The sequence below is a fragment of the Pelecanus crispus genome, chromosome 1, assembly GCF_030463565.1.
Source record: "Pelecanus crispus isolate bPelCri1 chromosome 1, bPelCri1.pri, whole genome shotgun sequence".
NCBI classification, from domain to species: domain Eukaryota; kingdom Metazoa; phylum Chordata; class Aves; order Pelecaniformes; family Pelecanidae; genus Pelecanus; species Pelecanus crispus.
This window is the reverse complement of record NC_134643.1, coordinates 212424925-212447577: the sequence shown is the minus strand read 5'-3', so window position 1 is coordinate 212447577 and position 22653 is coordinate 212424925. Positions and strand designations below refer to the sequence as shown.

The following is a 22653-nucleotide window of genomic DNA, read 5'->3' as shown; positions in this document are numbered from 1 at the left end:
TTGTTTCATGTATCTTTTGAGCCAGAACTCTAGGCCACAAAATCTTTCATTCCCTCTGACCTGATATTTTTTATTAGACTATGCACAACAGATCATTTCCACTTAGGACAACTGTAGTCCAAAGAAACCCAGTCTGGTTCCCTTCCCATCCTGTGATCTGTTGCCACTGCCAGCCCATAGCATATTTCCCCTTAGCACGGCTTTTTAAGGGACTGCTGTGATCTAAAAATATCACTAGGCTACTGGGAAAAAGATCACTTTTTCCTCTGGACAAACATCAAGATCAAGGGCTAGCTTTCATTCCTTGTTTCAGGAAGAACATTTGTGATTGTGACTCAAGGCATCTTCTGCAGGCTAATTCTTTTTGAGGATTAAGGCATAAAACCACATACCCTTTTGGAATTTCCTATTCATTTGCAGACTGAATATGAGGATTCAGCATGTGAGTTTCTGTAGATATCATCATAAAATCCCCAATTTCCTCATGTCTGTGTAGGGAACCTCTTTTGCAATTGCAGTTCTCACAAGGTAATACATTACCTAAAAGTTAGGCTTTTACTGAGTGTAATAGAATACAAGCTTTGGGCAAAATCTAGTACCTAAATGTACTGAGAACTGTTTGCATCATTTGTTCCTTAATTACTTTGTTTTTCATTTCAGGAGGGAAAGTAACAAGTGCTCAATCCACCATACATGTGTTGTCCACTTCCTCGTCCTCTGTAACATTGCTTTTGGCACTGATGGTTCCTTCAACCTCATGGTGAAGACTGCAGATGTTGTTGTTGTTGTTATTTGTTTGCTTTAGCTTGATGACACCAAGGGATGGAGTTTTATGTCTGTGGAGATACTGGAAACCCAAGCTAATGCTTAAAGACCCATAGAAATTCCTGTGGTGCACTTAGAGGAGTGTTGGAGACACGGTCAAAAATTCATCAGGTTTTTTTCACTCCATTTTTGTAAAAGTCCTCTGGGGAGGGGACACTTCTTGGCCCAAAAATATGCAGATTGTATGTAATAAACTTTTGTAAGGAAACATAATTTCTGTCAAACGTACTTTACTTTTTTAATATGTTTGATTTTGGTGACCCCAGTCATGTATCATTGGGTGTTTAAACAGTGGTGTCCAGTAAAGTACATCTGTTTGCTTTGGAAAAAAAATCTTTTTTAAACATAGAACAAAGTTTGATACAACTTTGTCAAATACTTTTCTTGCATCCCCTATGGCTGGCTGTTCCCAATGATGAGAGAATAATATAGTTTAGATACATAGCCCACTGCAAAAGTACAGAGAATTTGTTCTGAAAATGTATGAATATGTATTTAATTAGCAAAAAGAATTGTCAATACAATAGTAGACAGAACACTCAGAAAGTGGCAAAAGGGAGCAGAAAAGAAGCCATTTATTTCATTGCAAGGTAAATGGAAAAAGATTAAATACAAACTTAAAAGGAAACAAGTTTGGTTTTCATCAAATACCACATGATTTAATGACATATGAATCCAATATTAATTTTCAATAGCAAATTAAAAAATCAATTCCTAATGCATATAACCATGAAAACTCCACTGGGCATTTAAACATGATATACATTAGGCTGCTAAGTGGAAAAATTAAGCAATGCAAGAAGATAAACCTACTTTTTCCAACCACTTCTCGGTTGTAATTTTTTTTTCCTCTGGGTCCATTTTATAGTAAAATTCTGTGCTTTATACATTTGGTAATCAAGTTGAAGCATATATGAAAGCATATTATGGAGAGAATATTAACATTTTTTGGAATGTAATCATTCGCATATATACAGACTCCAGTAGGGTATATTCTGGAGAATGCTGTGTCTGAAAAAAAATACTTGGATAAGTGCTACTGAGCATCATTCCAGTTATTTAGCTAATTGGCTCTATTTCTATAGTTCACTAGAGATTATTCTTGTAGGGACAGTGTGCTATCAGTTTTAATCCCCATTTTTTGCTGTACCAAACAAGTTTTCAATCAATAGACAATTTGGACACTTTTTCTACGTTGGAAGGCCTTTCCACATATTGGCACCTGAATCAAAATGATCCCCAGTGCATATGGTGTGCGTGTTTGAACAATTATGGTGTGCACAGTGTTATGAGGGAGGGTGTTTTACTACCTTGTGTCTAGGGAGCACACCTAGGACGAACATCCCCTTGCCTGGGAAAAATCACGTCAAGAGAGTTTAACAGGCAAGTCCTAATAGCATAGTTCTTCTAGCTGTCCATCCTTCTAAAAGTTTTGATGTAAATCTCTTTTGGTTGATGGGTTCTGCATCTAAAATGCTGTTATTTTGCCAGCTCACTAGCAAAATAATATTTGGCATTTAGCTAGTACACTCTAACTGTGTGCCCTTTCTTAGCAGCTTCAAAATAGTAGCCAAGAAAGCACAACACAGATCAAGTGCTTGGTAGGTAAAAAACTGACTGATGACTGAATTTTTTTTCCTTTTGAATTTTTTATCAGTAAAATTTTTCAGAGATCGTTCAATTCAAATCTTTATTACCCACTAATATTTTAAATAATTTTCTAAAAAACAGGCTTTAAGTTTACTTAGTCACCATGTTGCTAGGAAAACAAAGGCAGGCTAGCTAGCCAAGCATCGACTGTAGATACAGACAGAAGGAGACCTTCTATATCTCTGCTCCTGGAAAAGCCTTTGAGATCAAAGAAAGGGAGGTGGAATGTACCTTGCTGATAGAGCAAACTCATAGAAAATAACTACATGCTGTTGTTTGTAAAACAGCAGCATTGCCACTGTGCAGAGAACTTGCATTAGCAAACCATCATTTTTCAAAAGGTTAAAATAAACAAGAATAAAGTGATGAACCAAAAAGCAAAATGGCTATTTTATAAATTAGTTAAGCATAATTTCCTCTATTTTTTATACAGTTGCTTGCCAATGCAGTTTATTTCAGAGTATTCAAAAAGGCTACAGTCACTGCTGGTGGCGTTTTGGTCAAACAACTTTCTGAATACAATAAATGGTTATGCTTTGTAAGAAGAACGAAAGTCTGATAAGGAGGTAGAGCTGCATCTAGTTATATCTCGATATCTAGTGTCAAGATACAGATAGAAATACTGAACATACCATCAGGTAATGTAGTTGTATTGTGGGGACAAGAAGGGGTATGTTTTATATTCAACATGAACAGAATATGTATTTTGCATCTTAAATATATTAATAAACATGTTTTAAATGTTTAAGTACTTATGTATTACCTATTTGTTACTTTGTAGAAGATGTTTCCTTATCATGACATATTATTTTTAGTTGCAATGGAGAGCTCTTTCCTTTTTCATGTAAAAGATTGTAATAGTGCAGTCTAACGTCACTGAGGAGACTGTATTTTTGTATAATGCCACAAGACCTGTTTGGAAAAAAATAATTAGAAAGAAACTTTGTTTTGCGGACCAAAAGAAAGATACTGTCATGGCCCATATCAAAATGTTAGATATATTGTATACAATCTGTATATATGCTATATATAATGGTATATACGATGTGGAAGACACAGTAATATAATAGTTCCTGTGTACTGTTCTTGTAACATTAGATCTTTTTAATAAATAATTCTCTTTTTATTGACTTTTATCTTATCTCCTGTCAGCTCCTGAATTGTATTCATAGAGGACAGGGTGACACAAACATTTTGGATTCCAACAGCAACAACCTTTTAATTACATGACTTTCAAGAAGAAAATGATGAATCTGCAATAGAGAATGTGGGCAATGCAGCCATTAAAATCAAATAATTTTTTGGCATCTTTCTGATTTCACATATGTGTTTGTTTCCCTGGGCAGATAACACTTTTATAATTAAATAACTGAAAGGTGCAAGAAGGCTGGAACTCTCAACATGAAACTATACCTAAGAAAAACTGTAAAATAAATCTGAAAACTAGCTTCAGAGGTAAAAGCTTTAAAAAAAGAATCATGAAAAGAAGTGCTTTATAAGGAAGCCACCAAACACAATCCTCTATATACTGAAGTATTATATAGTTTCTGGGACTGCTCTGGCATGTATAATGTTCTTTCAGGTGTCACTGATATCCCATGGCCATGCAGGCACAAAAGCACAGCATGGTCATTTCATATTCAATTGAAAAGTTTAGTTGCTTTGCCTTATATTTGAAATACTTTGTGTGATAAATCACACAAAAAAGCTTTCAAAAATATACATGCCCTTTCAGAGGAAAGAAGGAATAATGAATGGCCCAATTATAGCAAATATTTTTCTTTTTCCATAGTTTTATTTGTGTTTTTAATAATCCCCAATCACTTCTTTATGAAATGCATATTTATAGGGGTGAATGACTTTGCAACACAGTACGAAGTCAAAAAGCCCATTTTGGAAATAAAAATTGATTACCACAGTCACCATTTGAACTGAGACTTCAATTACAAAATGGGTATAGTTTAAATAGCATATTATATCAGGACTTCCATTAAATTAGTTATGAATGTCACAGAAAACTGTAATGACCTGGTTTTGCTGACATGGAGAACTGTACACATTGAAAATCCATATCCTATCAGAACTTCTACCAAACTGCAACCCACTCTTGCCCTTTTATGGCCATCATCCCAGTTCCTCTGAAGATGAAAGGTATTTTTCTTCTTAATTACTTCCTATGCTTTTGAGCAAAACAACATTAGGGATAAGAGCAGATGAACAGCATTTTATCAGAATAGGTTAGTTGGCTTTAGGCTATTACAGCCTCCCTAACATGCCTACACACAGGCTGCTTCCAAAAATACAGTCCCTGAGTTTGCTCTAAGACTTTTCTCTCAATTCCAGTAAAGACAGACCTGATCACTAAATTTGCCTTTACTGTGGTACATCTTTTTAATACTTTAAACAAGATAATGATAATGTATATTAAAGACTTATAAGCCTAGAAGAAAAATTTATGGAAAATTGTACACTAGCAATTTCAATATTCACATTACTTATTAGAGGGGACAGCTGCTTATGCAAACTGGCACAGATGTCTAGATGCACAGCTACTCTTCCTTCCTGTGCTCCTTTTCTGCTGTCAGACTATTAACTAAGCACCCCAGCTTGTATAAGAAAGCTACCTATTCACCAGAAGAAGCTGATAAAGAAATCTGTGATGTGTCTTGGTTCATCTTTTACTATGATGAAATAGGTATGTCTGGCTAGAGAAAAATACCCTCCTTGTTGATATGTTGCTTTTGGATTTTTTTTTTCACTTTTAAGCTCAAACTGATCAATCCTAAAAAAATATAGAATAAAAACATAGGAGAGTCTTCCTGAAAGATACAGGTATCAAGATGAATAGCAAAGGCAGGCACTATATGTGTTAATCACAAATAAAGGTATTCAGCATATTTTGATTTTCATACAGAAAATAAGACAGGAAAATGCATCAATTTCCTTTCAGTAACAGAAAACATGTGAATAAAAAGATACCGAAAGTATCTGAAACATACCTGGGTCAAATCTTTAGCAAGTACAATTTTACTCTAGCTGCATTGCTCTGATGCCTGGCTGAGCAAGCATTTCCATTGCATAACACCACCATCTCTTATCTTCTACAGAAGGAACTTGTTAAGACAGGATAGTAAAACCGGGTAGTCCTTCTGATATTCCTTTAAAACTCCACCATGTGGAGTGACTGGTTGACTTAGAAAAAAACTTCAATTCAATTGCTTAGTTTTATATAACTCAATCCCTTATTTTTGAGTAATATATGCATCCAAACCTCTAAGTATTTTGGAGAGAGTCATTCTAGGTGATGACAACATTTTATATGTATGTTTGATCAAATTAAGAAGTTTCACAGGTGCTTTATGTGAAAAAAAAATTCCCACTCTGCTGTGACCAATAGTTTATAATACATGGGCTGTCAGATGATCAGTGGAGGCAACGCGCAAGCCTGGTATGAGTTCTTTTCTAACATAGAGAAGACTCAAAAGCAAATTGTTGATGTTTTCTGGTTATACTACATTTATTTTAAGTTCCATTAGGAAAAAAGAAATAATCCAGGGTGAACTGAGTGTATCTCTTGCCCTGTTACAGAGATTAAAAGGTAGCACTTCACCCTGCCCTACAAGTCCCCAGGCAGCCGCTTCTTCCTCCCCCTGCCCTGTCCTGCAACAAAGTGCAAAAGGGTGCATCTGTGTATGGGGTGGGGTGGGGTGGGGGAGGAGAGACAAAAGGAGGAGGAAATCCATGGGCACAGTTCCCCAAGAGGACGGCCTGGAGTTCACCCAGCATCCTAACCTAGCAGTGTTTACCTTCCAAAAAGCCATCTAAAAGGGTAAGCCTTTTCCCTTCCAAGCATACAGGAGAGGAAGCATTTTTCCCCATCTGAGAATGATTGCACTAGATTACCCAAAAAAACTAATCTAGGCTTCCACTGTGTTGCATTGCTATCTGTCAACACTTTCTGACTTTCCCAGGGAATAGAAGCTAATCCCACAGCTTTTGAATGGGAAGTGAAAGGAACTTCATCACTACAAATTTCTCATAAAAAAAAGCATTTGACTACCCACAAAAGAAAATATAGAATCATAGAATCATAGAATCGTTTAGGTTGGAAAAGACCTTTAAGATCATCCAGTCCAACCATTAAAGATCATCCAGTCCAACCATTAAAATATCAGTCATTAAATCTCTTCACAAAAGCTTTGGACATTAAATGCAGGACATAAAGCTGGCAAGTTGCTGACTGTATTATTACAGCATGAGAAACAGGCTTATAGTGGCAAAAATGTTATCAGATTTCTAGATCATAAATAGCTGGAATACTGCTGGATCTCTGCAAGCTTGCTTTGCAGAATGGTAGAGTCTTTCCTTTTGGATCATTTTTATTAGACCCAAACATTTCTTGGAAGTTTCTGATTTACTGAGAGCTACAACAATGAAAGTCCTTCAGCACAAGAGATCTGCAGCACCTTAAACCTTGGTGTGACAGCACATTGGCAAACATATGCTGTTTGCTCGAGGCATAGATACTCCCACAACTCTTCCCTCCATCAAGAAAATATTTACCTTCATGAACTACAGTGAGGTGGTGAGGCATTTCTGTTCTGAAATGGCTGCTGAACTTTTTCTTCCTTCTCATCAAAGAGTACAGCTGTTAAGATACATCTCATCGAAAAAAGGTGAGAAAAATAAGGGGGAAAAAAGACCCAAAAGTGAGTAGGTCTTCTTGTACAGAGCAGCAAACAAGCCAAACCTAAAGTGAAACTGTGACTTACAAAACCCAGGTGAAGAGTCTGAGATGGAGGTCTATTCCCCTGCACCTCCACCTTAATTTGTTGAATTTCAGTAGAGAAATCTAAATCTCAAAATTATGACACTAAGCCCTTTCAGGTAATTAAATGACATATAAGGCATGAAAGAGGCCATGAACAGAGGGGGCCTTTTATTGGCATCTCCTTCCTATGGTCAACAGTTTAGTGAGATGTACAGGCAACAAGGGCAGGAGAGCTGGCAAGCAGGATCCTGTAGGAATCCTGTGTGTCTTCCATTAATACTTAATAATGGAAGAATGGCCAAGAAGCATTTCAAGTTCACCACATAGATAGGAAATTTAAGTTAATTCCTTCTTTGCTGGAATTCCCCCACCACCCAGCTAATATTATGCAGTTTCTGAGATGTAAAATTATGTGCTTTGGAGGAGTGGGGGTTTTAAAGTTTCTTTTATTATACTTTCCTGCATTCATTTCTCACTCTTGTTTCCAGTATATTTGTGATCAGTGAGATCCCAGCTTCATATCTGGGTTCCTTGAATTGACAATTTGCATTTATATTTAGGTGCTGCTGTGGAGATAGGCCAGTTTTTGAAAACACTGAATGCAATATTTTTATTTCTATTGGGTCCTTGCTGGAAATGATAGCTCAGTGCCTGTCCTTAGGAGCTCAGGGAACAGTTCAAACACTCTTATTTTTTTTAGCCCTTCTGCATCAATGTTAGCTTGAGAGGTTATTTCCCTCCCTTCTGGTTTTCACTGTGCCTCTCTGGAAGCTGTGCCTCCTTTAAATTTATAGGGTAAGTTGAATATATGAGTTGCTTGTTTTTTCTAATCAGTTGATTCAAGATTTTCTTATTATCTTGCAGAATTTAAATAGAATTTATTTGCAGCTCAACATTTTTAGTCTGAAGTGAACCCATACAGACACAAGATGGAAGAAACACTCGATGCAGCTCTATTGACCCAGTCTGAGATGGTGACCCAAGATCCTGCAGTCCAGGAGGAGCTTTGCCCACAGTCCAGTCAATTCTGTGACAGGGATGGTAGCCTCCTGCAAAACCTCCCAGATTTATGTTGTGTCTGAAGGGGATTTTTTCTGATATTGAACAAGCTAATATGTTAAAAAAAATGGACCAATATACTAAAGCAGAGTCCTGATTGGAACTGAAGCTAAGGAACTAAAAAGAGCAGCTGAATTGCCCATTTTTCAAATATAGATATTCTGTGCGCTGTTAATAGCATTTCAGATTACCTCAAGTTTATCCAAAATATCATCCATTTTTTTTGATCCAGGGGATCACCTGATGTATTTAATTTCTGGATGTCTCTACAGCCCAGTTAATTGAAGTATACAATGACTCTAAAAACTTCCAGAGTAGAGCACACAGCCTCCAAAGTCACTAGGTTGCTTAACTGTGAGTCAGCAACAGCTTTACTGAGACTAGTTTAGCTCAGCTATAATGCTTGGAACATCTGGGACCACTAAAAATAAATACAGATTTTTTTAATGGAATAAGGCAAACATATGTTTTATGTGAAAACATCCACAATAGTTTGAAAAATATGATTCATTTTGTTATAAACAGAAATCTACAAGTTTAAAATTAAAATGTCAGTCATCAGATCTAGAAAGATGTCTTCCTATTTAAATAACCTGCAAGTCCAATGCAAAGCACACCAAGACTTGTATCAATCCTTAAAAAGTGCTAGTGAGAGCTGAATGCCAAATAGCTTCCCAGGAGGCGCATTATGCTAATCACTATGGCAATCAGTTATTTATCATTCTTGCAGACATGTATTTTCCATTTACGCTAACAGGGTAGTTGATTGGATTTTGTTCATTAAATGGGCAGAGTCAAAACTGGTCTTATAAACTGTTGTTCAAGTTAATTAGTGAGTATGTGTGTAAACTAAGTTTTAAAATTATAACCTACATTAAGCAGGCATCTTTTCTATATGTCATGGTTTAAGCCCAGCCAGGAACTAAGCACCACACAGCCGCTCACTCACTCTCTCCCAGTGGGATGGGGGAGAGAATCGGAAGAGTAAAAGTGAGAAAACTCATGGGATGAGATAAAGACAGTTTAATAGGTTAAGTAAAAGCCGTGCATGCAAGCAAAGCAAAACAAGGAATTAATTCACCCCTTCCCATCGGCAGGCAGCTGTTCAGCCATCTCCAGGAAAGCAGGGCTCCATCTCACAGAATCATAGAATCATAGAATTGTTTAGGTTGGAAAAGACCTTTAAGATCATCCAGTCCAACCATTAACCTACACTACCAAGTCTACTTTAAACCAATCAAGGGTAGACTAGACTAAACCATGTCCCCAAGTGCCACATCTACCCGTTTTTTGAACACTTCCAGGGATGGTGACTCCACCACCTCTCTGGGCAGCCTGTTCCAATGCTTGACCACCCTTTCCGTAAAGAAATTTTTCCTAATTTCCAACCTAAACCTCCCCTGGTGCAGCTTAACCCATTTCCTCTTGTCCTATCGCTAACTACTTGGGAGAAGAGACCAACACCCACTTCACTATAACCTCCTTTCAGGGAGTGGTAGAGAGCGATAAGGTCTCCCCTTCCCCAAGAACAGTTACTTGGGAAGACAAACGCCATCACTCTGAACATCGCCCCCTTCCTCCTTCTTCCCCCAGCTTTACATGCTGAGCATGACAACATATAGTATGGGATATCCTTTTGGTCAGTTGGGGTCATCTGTCCTGGCTGTGTCCCCTCCCAGCTCCTTGTGCACCCCCAGCCTACTCACTGGTGGGGTGGGGTGAGAAGAAGAAAAAGCCTTGACTGTGTGTAAGCACTGTTCAGCAATAATGAAAACATCCCAACGCTGTTTCCAGCACAAATCAAGAACGTAGCCCCATACTAGCTACTCTGAAGAAAATTAACTCTATCCCAGCCCAAACCAGTACACTATATTATACCAAAATCGTTCCACTTAGTGTATTCAACATAAAACAGAAAGTACAAATGCTGCATTTTCATTTCCCCTATTCTCTGATGGTCTGGCAGTAAATGTTATGTCATCTCATAGAAAAGTAAGAACAGATATTTGCTTTTGCTCTGCTGTCTTACCTAATACTCTCCCAGGCTCTGTGTCTAGCTTAAGAGATGGTGCAGGAATAGGAAGATCCTTAGCAGAGTTTTGTCTTTGTTCTTTTACAGTCTTTAGCTGATTAGTTATTAGCAGTTAACAAAGGTGGCCTGCAAGAACTACCATGAGGTTACAACCTAAACAGTAATAATTAAAACAATAACAATAAGGATTTAAAGGCAATCAATGCTGGAAGTGCTGGACTTTGGTTCTGGAGATCCAGTTTCAGCTCCTACATTTTACTTACATGTAGGAGGGTTGATTTCATTATCCTGGATGCATTCACAAGTGTCTGATGCATGTTTATGAGTGTCACTTTGTAAAACAGAGGCAGACATGTTTTTTCTTCTGTCTACCACAAATGATTTAAAGATCCAGCTGAGGATTTCACAGATCTCAAATGCCTTTTCCTTCTGACTTGTATCATGTGTCTGGGAGTAGATTTGATTGCTCTGGCCCTGGGTATAGGGGATATTCTGAAATAACATCTTTTCAATATTGGAGTTTTTTGTGTGAATAGTTCAATAATCATTGGACAGATAAAGTAGGATTTTTAACTTTGAATTTAAAGCACTTGGGTTCCACAGTTTCCAAACAAGAAGAGAAGAAGGTTTGTGAGTCAGTCTTTCACAGACCTTTTTAGTGCTTTTTCCATTGCACAGGAGAGAACAATGGGAGAGAAAGTTGGTGTGTGATAGCTTCTTATCCATTGCCCACTTGTCTCCAAACTGGAGTCCTAGTCCACTTAGCTTCTCCTCAGGCAGCAGACATTCCAATGATAGTCTAGATCACTTTAGTTGTCTTTCTCTTTGCTATCTCTGTTATGTCCCTTCTGAGCTGTTGATACCTCAAGTGAACACAGTGCTAGTACTGTGATAAAACCGAAGTTTTGTCTTGCAGAAATGTAATTTCATCTTGCTCTCAATAACCTTCCTGATGATACCCAAGTTTTGCTGCATTCGAGCAACTGCTATATGGTGAACCATGAGTTTCTGACTGAGATTAGTCCAAGTCCCCTTTCCTGAGTTTCACCTGTCAGTTCCAGACTCAGCATGATGTAAGCACAGTTTAGATTTCCTTCACCTCACATTTATTGGCATTGAAACATACTTGCTGCCTTTTTTCTCCTTCACTCTGTTTTGTGCAGTCCTTCTGGAGTGCTTCAACATTATATGTCATTTAATTACCTGAAAGGGCTTAGTGTCATAATTTTGGGATTTAGGTGTCCAAAGAGGATATAAGGTGGCCAGACATCTCTCGCCTTACTTCTGAGCTCTGAAAATCTGGCAGCATCAACCACAAAACAGACAGGAAGGTTGTTGCTCCCTGTCTTGGGTTTGCGTGACAAGGTTTTGGTAGCAGGGGGGGCTACAGGGGAGGCTTCTGTGAGAAGGTGCTAGAAGCTTCCCCTATGGCCAATAGAACCAATGCCAGCCAGCTCCAAGATGGACCCACTGCTGGCCAAGGCCGAGGCCATCAGCGACAGTGGTAGCGCCCCTGGGATAACATATGTAAGAAGGGGGGGAAAAAACCCCAAACCCCACAGGGACACCAACTGCAGCTGGAGTGAGGAGTGAGAATATGTGAGAGGAACAACCCTGCAGGCACCAAGGTCAGTGAAGAAGGAGGGGAGGAGGTGCTCCAGGAGCCCAAGCAGAGATTCCCCTGCAGCCCATGGTGAAGACCATGGTGAGGCAGGCTGTGCCCCTGCAGCCCATGGAGGTTCATGGGGGAGCAGATATCCACCTGCAGCCCAGGGAGGACCCCATGCTGGAGCAGGTGGATGTGCCCAAAGGAGGCTGTGACCCCATGGGAAGCCCACGCTGGAGCAGGCTCCTGGCAGGACCTGTGGAGAGAGAGGAGTCCACACTGGAGCAGGTTTGCTGGCAGGGCTTGTGACCCCACAGGGGACCCACGCTGGAGCAGTCTGCTCCTGAAGGACTGCAACCTGTGGAAGGGACCCACGCTGGAGCAGTTCATGAAGAACTGCAGCCTGTGGGAAGGACCCACATTGGAGAAGTTCATGGAGGACTGTCTCCCATGGGAGGGACCCCATGCTGGAGCAGGGGAAGAGTGTGAGGAGTCCTCCCCTGAGGAGGAAGGAGCAGCAGAGACAACGTGTGATGAACTGACCACAACCCCCATTCCCCATCCCTCTGCGCTGCTTGGAGGGAGGAGGTAGAGAAAGTTGGGAGTGAAGTTGAGCCCAGCAACAAGGGAGGGGTGGGGCAAGGTGTTTTAAGATTTAGTTTTTATTTCTCATTACCCCACTCAGTTTTGATTGGCAATAAATTAAACTGATTTTCCCCAAGTCAAGTCTGTTTTGCCCGTGATGGCAATTGCTGAGTGATCTCCCTGTCCTTATCTCGACCCATGAGCTTTTCATTATATTTTCTCTCCCCTGTCCAGTTGAGAAAGGAAGTGATAGAGTGGCTTTGGTGGGCACTTGGCATCCAGCCAGGGTCAACCCACCACACCATACCAGTAAACATCTGAAATTATATTGAAAAAATAAATAATCTGTATTGCAACATCACATAAAGCTGACAGTCTGATGCCTATACAGATAAGTATAAAACCCAACAGATTGAAAAGAGAATAAAAGCAAAACAAAGAATAAAAATTCTTAACGTCCAAAGTTCAAAGAAATATAAGTTTCCACTGCAAAAAAAAAGATGACCACTTCTCTTCAGGCTTTCCAAAAGTACAGTTTTCTGAATAATTTGGCGTGTTTCAGGTCAAAGAAATTTTCCAAAGGGAAGTTACAGAATAGAGTCTAAAATACTTGTAGCTTCTTTCGTCCTTAGCTTGTATGAACCTATAGCTTATATAGCACTCATCTACTGAAACATTAAGCTGAAATCATTTCTTTGCTCCAATACTCAGTAATAATGTCGGCACATCTCACAGCTTCAGACTGATGCTTCTCTCTGGTACTCAAGTTCAAACTGGGCATATTTGCCATTGTATTTTTCCATTAAGATCTGGACATATTCTAGATAAAAGGAGTTTTTCATTCAGTTTTGTAGTGTCTGTATTTCAGCCCAAGGGTTCCCCCATATATTACAGCAGCAAAGAAGTAGGAATTAAAAACTTCTTTTTCTGCGATGTAGTGGTTGTATATACAATTCGCATTCATTGTCAAGCACACATGCAGGTGTGTTCATGTGTCTGATGTACCTGAATAAATTCAGTTGACATTGTCATTAGCGTTTCTTATCTCTCCTTGAATTCCTTTAAAACAGCATTGCTTAATGCATGATATTACAGTGCCTAATTAAGCAAGAAGTGACTAGGATAGATGGTGACCTTTTCCAAGTGATTTCCATACATAACATGCTGCATGAAATGTGAAACTCCAGCTCCTGAATGAAACCTATCAAAAAGAAAGTCTGTTCTCTTTTATACTACCAATCTAGGGCGCTGTGTAAATGACTAGGATCTTTAAGGCAAAATCATAGTGTGTGACATTTCATTTTCATAACCTTTTCATTCCATGAAAGTATGTTCTTAATGGTATAATCCTTGTAAAATATTAATGATTTTGCTGAATGTGACAAAATTTATAAGGCAATATACTCAGCATCGTTTATAAGAATACCTATTATAAGTGCACTCCAGGTATAGAGAGACAATTCTACTGGAAAAGTGAAATATTCAAAAAGATATGTAAAATAAGCTGTGATTTGTGTATCACTGCATTGTGTTATTAACTTGAAAAATAGTTCTACTTCAAAGCAAATGCCAGTGAGCTCTGTAAAGTTTTCAAGTAAGGCCCAATGCTAAGTAACAATGAACCCATTTTAGGCAGAGATGATTTTTCACACAGAAGAAAATTTTAAATTATCTGTCTTATACATAGAGCATCTTTCACACTGACCTTGCAAAGATCCTGAGTATATATCCTATAATTGCATGGAAAGACTTCTGATGCATAGGTAAGAGCAAACAGGTTTCTAGCATACAAAATCAGTTCAAGAGGAAATTTTCTGGTTTTCCATATCAGGGTAAAGTCCATTTCCATTTAAAAAAAATAAAAGATTCCTCTTCTTTCCTAATTATTCAAGCTCTACTGCTTTGTTTTATTGCTGGGAGGTTTAAGACAGAGAAGGGAGTTACCTGTGATGATGAGAAAAAAAAATTATTCTGCTTGAGGCAGAAGCCTGGAAATTCAACACACAAGGATTTATTTCCTGGTCTTTTTGTACCTTTCCAACTCTCCTTTAAACATGTAGCTTTCTGTAACATCAAATTCTGGTGGCACACAGAGAAGGTATGGAGTGTAGAAATTGTATTTACAGTATAAAGCACACGAGATGGTAAATTTATGAAAGATTATGAGAAATTCATGCTGGGATATCCTTGGTTGGTATGGCGCTCTCATTCTAAATGAGTATCACAGGAAGAACTTACTTCTTCCCCTTGAGTGAAGGGACCAGCTCCATGTTGAAAGAGAGTCAGATGAGCTTACCTTCAGCTATTTCCATATATAAGAAGGTGGAACTGTTACAGTAATATTCCCCACAAGAACACACACAAGGGCAGAGGATGGGGGAAGGAAATATTTCCAGGCAGTCACAGCAGAATGTAAAACTACTCCTCCAGAATTCTGTCATGAAAATGGGGTAAAAAATAGCATCTTATCTAGGAACTAGCCAAATGTGATTATAGCGTAGCCTGTGTAAAAGACAGGTATTTTACCCTGTAAGACTCTAAGATACCAGGATCACAATCTGTTCTTAGGAATCCCAGAGACAATACTGACTGATTAAATAATGGTCTACTTAAAAATAGACACAGTTTTCTGTGTATCACTTTTGCAAAAGAGGAAGTATTTATTTGTAATGCAGTTTGAGAGTTTTAGATTAAAAATATAATGTAGGTTTATTCATTCCCGCACGTATTGCTGAGTTGTTAATATTCATCTCAGAACCTGATGCTCATTAGATCTTAGATGCCTTGAAATGAGTCATGCCAGTCTCATGCTGTTTGATTTGGATGTGCAGTCAGACATTTTTTTTCAATTTTATAATTCCCTAGCTTTATGCTTATTCAAATCTTTTATTTCATTTCTGCTGCATTTACTTCTCAAGTTTAAAATATTTTAGTTCAATTTAGTACAAAGACAAGTTTTTTCAAAAACCTAACTCTTTAAAACTTACAGTTAAGTCAATTCACAGCTCAAAGTAAACTAGATTCAATAATGATCCTATTTTAAAGTTAAATTGCATTCCAGACACCTGATATAATGAAATGAAAAGATGTATTATAGTCCTTACGAAAATCATTGGCAAAATGTAGCAGTTTTAGACCAAGGCAAGGTGAGAGTAGTGACTGAGTGTTCGCAGAATGAGCTGCAAGAGCCAACAACTCAATTAAAATGATTGTTTTTTCAGAGCATGCAGACAACAGGGGACAAATGAAAAGACTAACAGATGACCTGTTCATTCGACTTAACATCTTTATAAATTGCAAGAGAACATTAAGATCACTCTGTCCTTTCACATCAAAGTTATCACTAATGTGGAAAAGAAGCTTGCTCTGTTTCAATTATAATACCAGCAGCAGGTTACTAAGACCTTTGTGGTCAGTGCTCTTTTTCCAGGAGGTGGCCTTCATTATGTGGTAGAATAGCTTCCTGCATAATTAAACTCTGCCTTGGGAAGATGACTTCTACTCTTCTCTCTGCTATCAGGTATTTCACAGTTGTAAAATAAGTGCTTGGACATTTTTTTGTGGTTTGGCTTTGGAGCTATGGCACAATGATATCAGGGAATATAGACTTTATCATGAGATGCTTCCCCAGAAAGTAGGATCCTGCCGTTTGCCCTGGTATGGATGGTAACTGAAATTGGAGACCTTCTGGAAATATATTCTATTGATTTTCCCTCCCCTCAAACACAAGTTCTGGTTCTTGTGTTTCTACATTTTGCTTGTGAAGTTCCTCATCTTTGGGCAGTTAACAAATTCAGATCATGAGGAGATCTAATTCTGCAAGGACTAATTTCTGTTCTGATCATCTACGCAGAATAGGTTGGCACTTGCTAAAAAAGCCCCTCTGCATAAATTGTACTATCCATGACACAGTTTTAAAAGGGAATTAAGCTATTTTTGCATGACTCTTAATGCTAATAGCTCAGGCAGGAAGAATTAAGTCTTGATGTTAGGCCCTGCCAATAATCAGCAATAAATTAAATCAAGTATTTGTGACAGCAGGAACTGAAACCGATATCCCAGATAGTCTAAGCATTTCAACTCACGGTCATTCTTGCTCCCTGGCAATCAGGTCAGCTCTCTTGGACCTAATGAATTTTTGGTATAGCCACTATAACAGAAGACCCTGTCCTCATAGTAAGTTATGCCTGAACAAGGATGAGGTAAAAATTGGTTGTAACCTCATTGGCATTTTAGCAGGTTAGGTACAAGGGGACCTGAGAGGAAATGCAATTTGTCATGTTAGATAAAACAGGCAAGAACATAAAGAGATTCAGTGGTTGGAAGCTGAAGTTAAACAAAATGAGATTATGAGCAAGATATATATTTGTAACAGCAAGAATAAACACTAGAAAAATTGCTGTCTCATGGACTCTCCACAAGAGAGAAGCAGCTTGCTTAGAAACCTACCAGTAAGTACTCGGGTACAGCCAGAAGTTAAGGTTTCTGTGCAGGAAATTCTGGATCAAATATTATGACCTGTTCTTCTCAGAAAGTTAAGATTAAGTGGCCATGGTATTCTCATCTATTATGACCACCCATAATCTATATAAACCAAGAAAAGTTGCAAGAGCCCTATTTCCATGTGCAGAGCTCTGAGGTGAGAGAGAAGCCCACCAGGTCCCACCACAGACCTGCCTCACCAGCAGGAACAGCAGAGCTGTACTGCACTAGGCTGAGCTTTTGAAAATACAGCTTCAACAATTTCAGCATTTAAGACTGACTTTAAATGTTTTCCTATACAATTTTACCTTGTAAACACAGTAGAAGTGTTCTAGTTTTTATAAGCAGTATGTTTTAATTATGTGGGGGAATTTCCCAGAATACTAGAGCATATGATATGTCCAAGGTTCACTATTTAAGGGATGAAAAAGAGGTTTCTCGCTAATTAGAACAGCAGGGGAATAACAAAAAACTTAGCTCAGGGCAGAAAGTAAGAGAAAAATAGCCAGGCATTTTACCCTTCAGAAAGGTTTGCTTAAGCATTTCAAGCCATTTCAGTGCTAACAGTTCTCATTTCCCTGATGTAATTAGTAAAGGAAACAACAATTACCTACAGGTTCATTAAATAAATCAGCACTGTTACTCATTGTGAAGTTAATGATCAGTAGTGCAGATGATTGTTATGGACACAGTTAGTACAGTTGTTGGTATTCAGCAGCAACACTTTACTAAAGAGTATTACTCTGCTTTTAAACTTTGTTATTCAAATAGATGAATGTTTTCTGCTTTTTCATTTAATAACTGAAAATTATTCTAACAGGGAGTGAGTTTTGCAGGCTAATTGAAGTTTTTTCAGAGTACAATAAATTAACTCTTATGTCTGTTTCTATAAAACAACTTTTGCTTGCATTCGTGTCATGTAACTCAGATCCACCAGCAATATAATACTCGTACTCACTGTTGTGAAACTCCCATTTGAATATCACTTAGGGAAATCTGGACCCATCAGAGTATTAGCTTTCTTTCCAGGAGATAGCCTCTCACACAGCAATTTCCAGTCTAAGCTGGCTGGGAACCTCTGCCTCATCCAGGTTCTGGCTTTGTAATATTCCACCTAGACTGCAATAAAGTAATATACATAGGCATGAAACCCTCAACCCTTTGGAGAACACATCTGAACTGTTCTTACACTTCTATACTAGGTCTCCCTAGAATCTCAGGTTCACTTTAATGCTTTTGGTCTTTATTTTCAAGATTACTGATCATGTGGGTCCACTGTGTACATGTATATATTTATATTAAAAAAGTCATCCAACACTTCTGAGCAAAAATAGTAGTGAACAGCTGTACTTCTCAGAAGGAAAAAAAAAACCCACACAATCCAAAAAAAACACTCTCTACCATAAAAGCAGAGCTTGTTGCTCATGACAGACACTCTCTGAGAATTCTCTGAAACAGGGATTGAAATTCCACAAGAACTGCAGCACAGGTAGCCTCATCATCTCTGTTCTAATTGCACATTTCTTACCTGCTTTCACAAGAACAAACTCAGAGCAGCTTGGTATATACCAACTTATATCACCCTAAAGTATCAGCTTACCATATTTTTCCTATTATTCTATTCCCAGAGAATGCAACATACTGATGTATAATAACTACTGGCATTAGTTTTATAACACATTAGTACCACCATTGTCTTTTCAGCAGTCTTTCAGCTATCCAAGAAAGATTCCCCAAGAAGTTCCATCTCTAAGGTTTTTCAAGCATCTTGTAGCTCACACTTATTTTGTAAAAATTGTTTAGTATTAAAAATTAGTTAGTATTGCATCATGATGTTTTGATATTTTTTTTTCCTCCGGTTAGAATTTACCAGGATTTTTTGGCAGAGGAATAAACATGCCAACCATTGCCTTGGCCACGTTTAACTAGAACACAGCAACAGAAAGACACTGTGTTGCCTTTCCAGGAGGCAGAAAGCCAAGCAACACCCAGCTGACCAGCAGTCTGGGAGTCAGAAGAAACCTCTCCCCTAAACTGAACTGTTTCATAATTCTTTATTTTCATTACACAAGTGTCAAAGAACAACCAAAAACAAGGGTTCATTTTACAAGGCCTTTGTGCAAACAATAGAGTAAGATTCACTGCATGTCCAAAGAGTTTGGAAATCAAATGAGATTTCACAGTCCAAATTACCATGCTTCAAAAGATGGAGTTATTTTCTTCTGGATCTGGCCTCCAAGTAATGTAAATACCATTTTCATGTAAATTAATAGGAAGTGAGGAAAGACAATGAAGCTAACATAGAAGTGTAATATAAGCAGTTAGCTGTAAAGTGAATGGCTTCAGGTATAAGGAGCTGTTTAAAAAACAAACATAAATCACAAATAAATGGGAGAAAAAATTAAATTGGCTTTCAGAATTTTTTGGAGTATACTCAGCTGCAAAGTGGCAGGACATCCCAATCCAAGTAAACAAATTACACTGCACATCAAAATAATAAGACATCATTTTAAAACCCACCCTTTATTCAGCAGAAGCCCATTTACTAGATTTATGAAAAGGAATATTTCACAAACCCCAGACGTTCAGCAAATATTAGTTACTCTATTTATTCCCACTGCATTTTAAGGTTATTCAGCTGGCAGTTGCTAAGGGAACAGCTTTCATTTATTTCAAGTGTTATCAGAACTAGAACACTGCTCTGCAAGAGATAAGTCTGCAAAAAAGTAACATTAGATCTAAATAAATGAGCAAAATATATATGTATGTGTGAGCATACACAAGCTCAGGGGTGAGGGGTAGGTGGCATTAGCTCGAATGAGTTTAAACAGCTTGAGTTTTGTTTAAGTACCAAATTTTCTCATCTGTCTTTTACAGAAAATGTATGAGAACATTCTCAGAGTTCTCAACCTTTTCTATAAATATCATCAACGACAAACACTGTTACATGTTAGGCCATTGCTAGGGAATACAGGTTCCTTTTTGTTAAAGAAAGCATTTCAACTAGACAAGTTTTGCAAATCAGCAGGCGCTGATGATGTGGCATACATTCAAAAGGCAGCCCAGACTAACATGAAAACTAAGCTTTTGAAGGATGAGCTTGCCAGCCATACATCAGTGGGAAAGAGATTCAATCCTCCTACATGTCCCACTGTTGTTAAGCAGAAAAGTTATGCCTCGACAGAAAACACATTTTAACGAATCTTCAGACAATGTCCTTTTCTTTCCACTCCTAGCAGGCTGGAAGTCTTGAAGTAAATTAGAAGACTTGAAATCTCTTCTCTGTGTCCTTTACATCTTTTCCGTGGGACTTGGCATCCCAACAGGCAGTGAGGATTACCCCTCAAAGTAGCTCCTATAAGCACATGTTCTGATGAGTAAATTAGGTAAAAGCATGGTTCCTAATGGCTTGCAGAAATCACTGTAGAAGACAGTTTCCCTCTTGAAAAAGAGGCTGTCTGCATCTGCCAGGGAGAACAAGAGCCCAGACAAACCACGTGGATAAGCTAAACCCAACAGGGTGAGTGTCCACAATGCACTGGTGTCTTCTGTTCATTTTATTTCAAGAAAGAGTTGTCACACGCAAAGATGATGTCCATTGCTCTTCTCCCACAGTGTACAGCATACAAAAATGCACTGAAGCTGATACAAAGCAACCTGTGCTACCTGTTTGCTCTCTGAATCCCTCCATGCTTTCCTAAGCTCTACAAAGAACAATTTTGCAGCAGGCCCAAGACAACCTAGTAGCTAAATGGTGTCAATATACCCAAAGGTAAGCTGTGTTTTTAGAAAGATTTCCTTCAGCTAAAGTACACAAAGCTACGAGGTTTCTTTCAGACCGTGGGTCAAATCCTGAGATCTTTACTCACACTGTGCAAGTTCTCCAGTTCTGCTAACACTACATTGGAGTCCTGTACAGATTTCTTGGAACAAGAGTTTGAGTAACAATGGAAAATATACAGCATATACAAAAATCCTGCATTAATTGACTTTCTGGAAAAATGTAAGGATGGAAGTTTTGGGATCCAAAATACACTTGTAAGAAGTACTCTCCAGAAACAATCTCCTGTCAGGACCGATCTTTTTCTACTCACTTGGGACCTCAATTTACTTTTCTTATAAAAACAAAAGGAAATTACTATTCTTAAAGTCTTTTCATCATATTTCAGTGCAATTAGTAATCCTTCCTCTTCACTTTTAATGGGCATGAAAGTCTAAAGAAAAAAAAGCCTGCATATCTGTCAGAGCAGACAACTATGGAACCGACAAAAGGGAAAATGATTGTAGCATCCCTACACCGTGCTTTGCTTGTACTGTGCAGAATACTTCATCAGACTTTGGAAAATACTTCCAATTTCACTGAAAGATAGGAATCCCATAGCTAGTCCTCAGCTGATGTATTGGAAATGGGTTTGCTTAAGTTTTATAAATCCTACCAGGAATTATAAGACCTCTGCCTCCATATATAAGACATCAGGAGCAGCATTATGCAGGTACCTTCATATTTACAGTTTGTTTTGAGATATTTCTATGAAGTAGGTTGGAAGGAGGGAAGAAACACAAAAAAGCTCACTAAAATATCACAAAAAGCACAATATGAGGAATAATGTACCTATGCATAAATATATCAAGGTTAAGGATGGGAAAAAAAAAAAGAATTTCATGAAGTCTGGCATGTGTAAACCAGATCAGCCTGAAGCAATTTTCCTGACATTGTGGCAATTTACACTGTTTTGTACAATACTATTACATTATTCATTAAATGGTACCATTAAACTAACAACAGGAAGCATCATGGGACCTTTGCATACACAGGGAATTACTGCATTAGTGACAGCAGAATAAAAGTCTTGAATTCTCTATGTTTAAATCGAGCTACCTCCTTGCCTTTTATGATTGTGATTTATTGAATGATCACCAATGCACAGAGGCTTTGCTTGTATTGCCTTCCATGCTTCATTAGGAAATCCTCTATAGGCAAGACAGGTTTTATTATCGCTGACAAGGAACATGCTAGCACACAGATTGCTAGATAAATTCTAGAGTGTCACAGGCACAGAAGATGCTACACACTTGAACTGCACCACTGAGAGAGCCGGGAGGGGTTGTCCAGCAGGCACCCGTCCCTTTACACCACATACACTGTATTTAAGTTAAGACTGGCCAGCACATGGCCTTCTAATCAACAAATACCCCCATATGCAACAGTGGAAAAGAACTGCATTTTGTTCTATTCTGTGAGTCATTTCTACTGCTGAAACTTCTAGGAACAAAGTGACAGGGCACAGATCCAATGAAACAAACTGGTTTTAAGTGCTTTGAATACTCTGCACAAGGTTAGAATTGGAGAAAGGCATGAACATGAGGACAGTCACAAAGTCTTGAGTGTAGTGAAAAATGGCTGTTGTGCCTACTGTTCTGGTTTGGGCTGGGATAGAGCTAATTTACTTCAGAGTAGCTAGTATGGGGCTATGTTTTGCATTTGTGCTGAACACAGTGTTGATAACATAGGGACGTTTTCATCATTGCTGAGCAGTGCTTACGCAGAGTCAAGGCCTTTTATGCTTCTCATACCACTCTACCAGCGAGGAGGCTGGGGGTGCACAAGGAGTTGGGAGGGGAGGTGGCTGGGACAGCTGACCC

The 22653-nt window shown here is 38.4% G+C and overlaps 1 protein-coding gene across 1 annotated transcript in view; it reads left to right on the top strand.

The window, feature by feature from the left end:
* CNTN5 (contactin 5) overlaps positions 1–764 on the top strand; it is a 286998-nt gene extending 286234 nt beyond the window's left edge. Inside the window, exon 23 of the mRNA XM_075720796.1 lies at positions 661–764. Coding sequence (XP_075576911.1) covers positions 661–764 — 104 coding nt within the window. The remainder of the gene's footprint in view (positions 1–660) is intronic.
* The last annotated feature ends 21889 nt before the right edge of the window (positions 765–22653 follow it).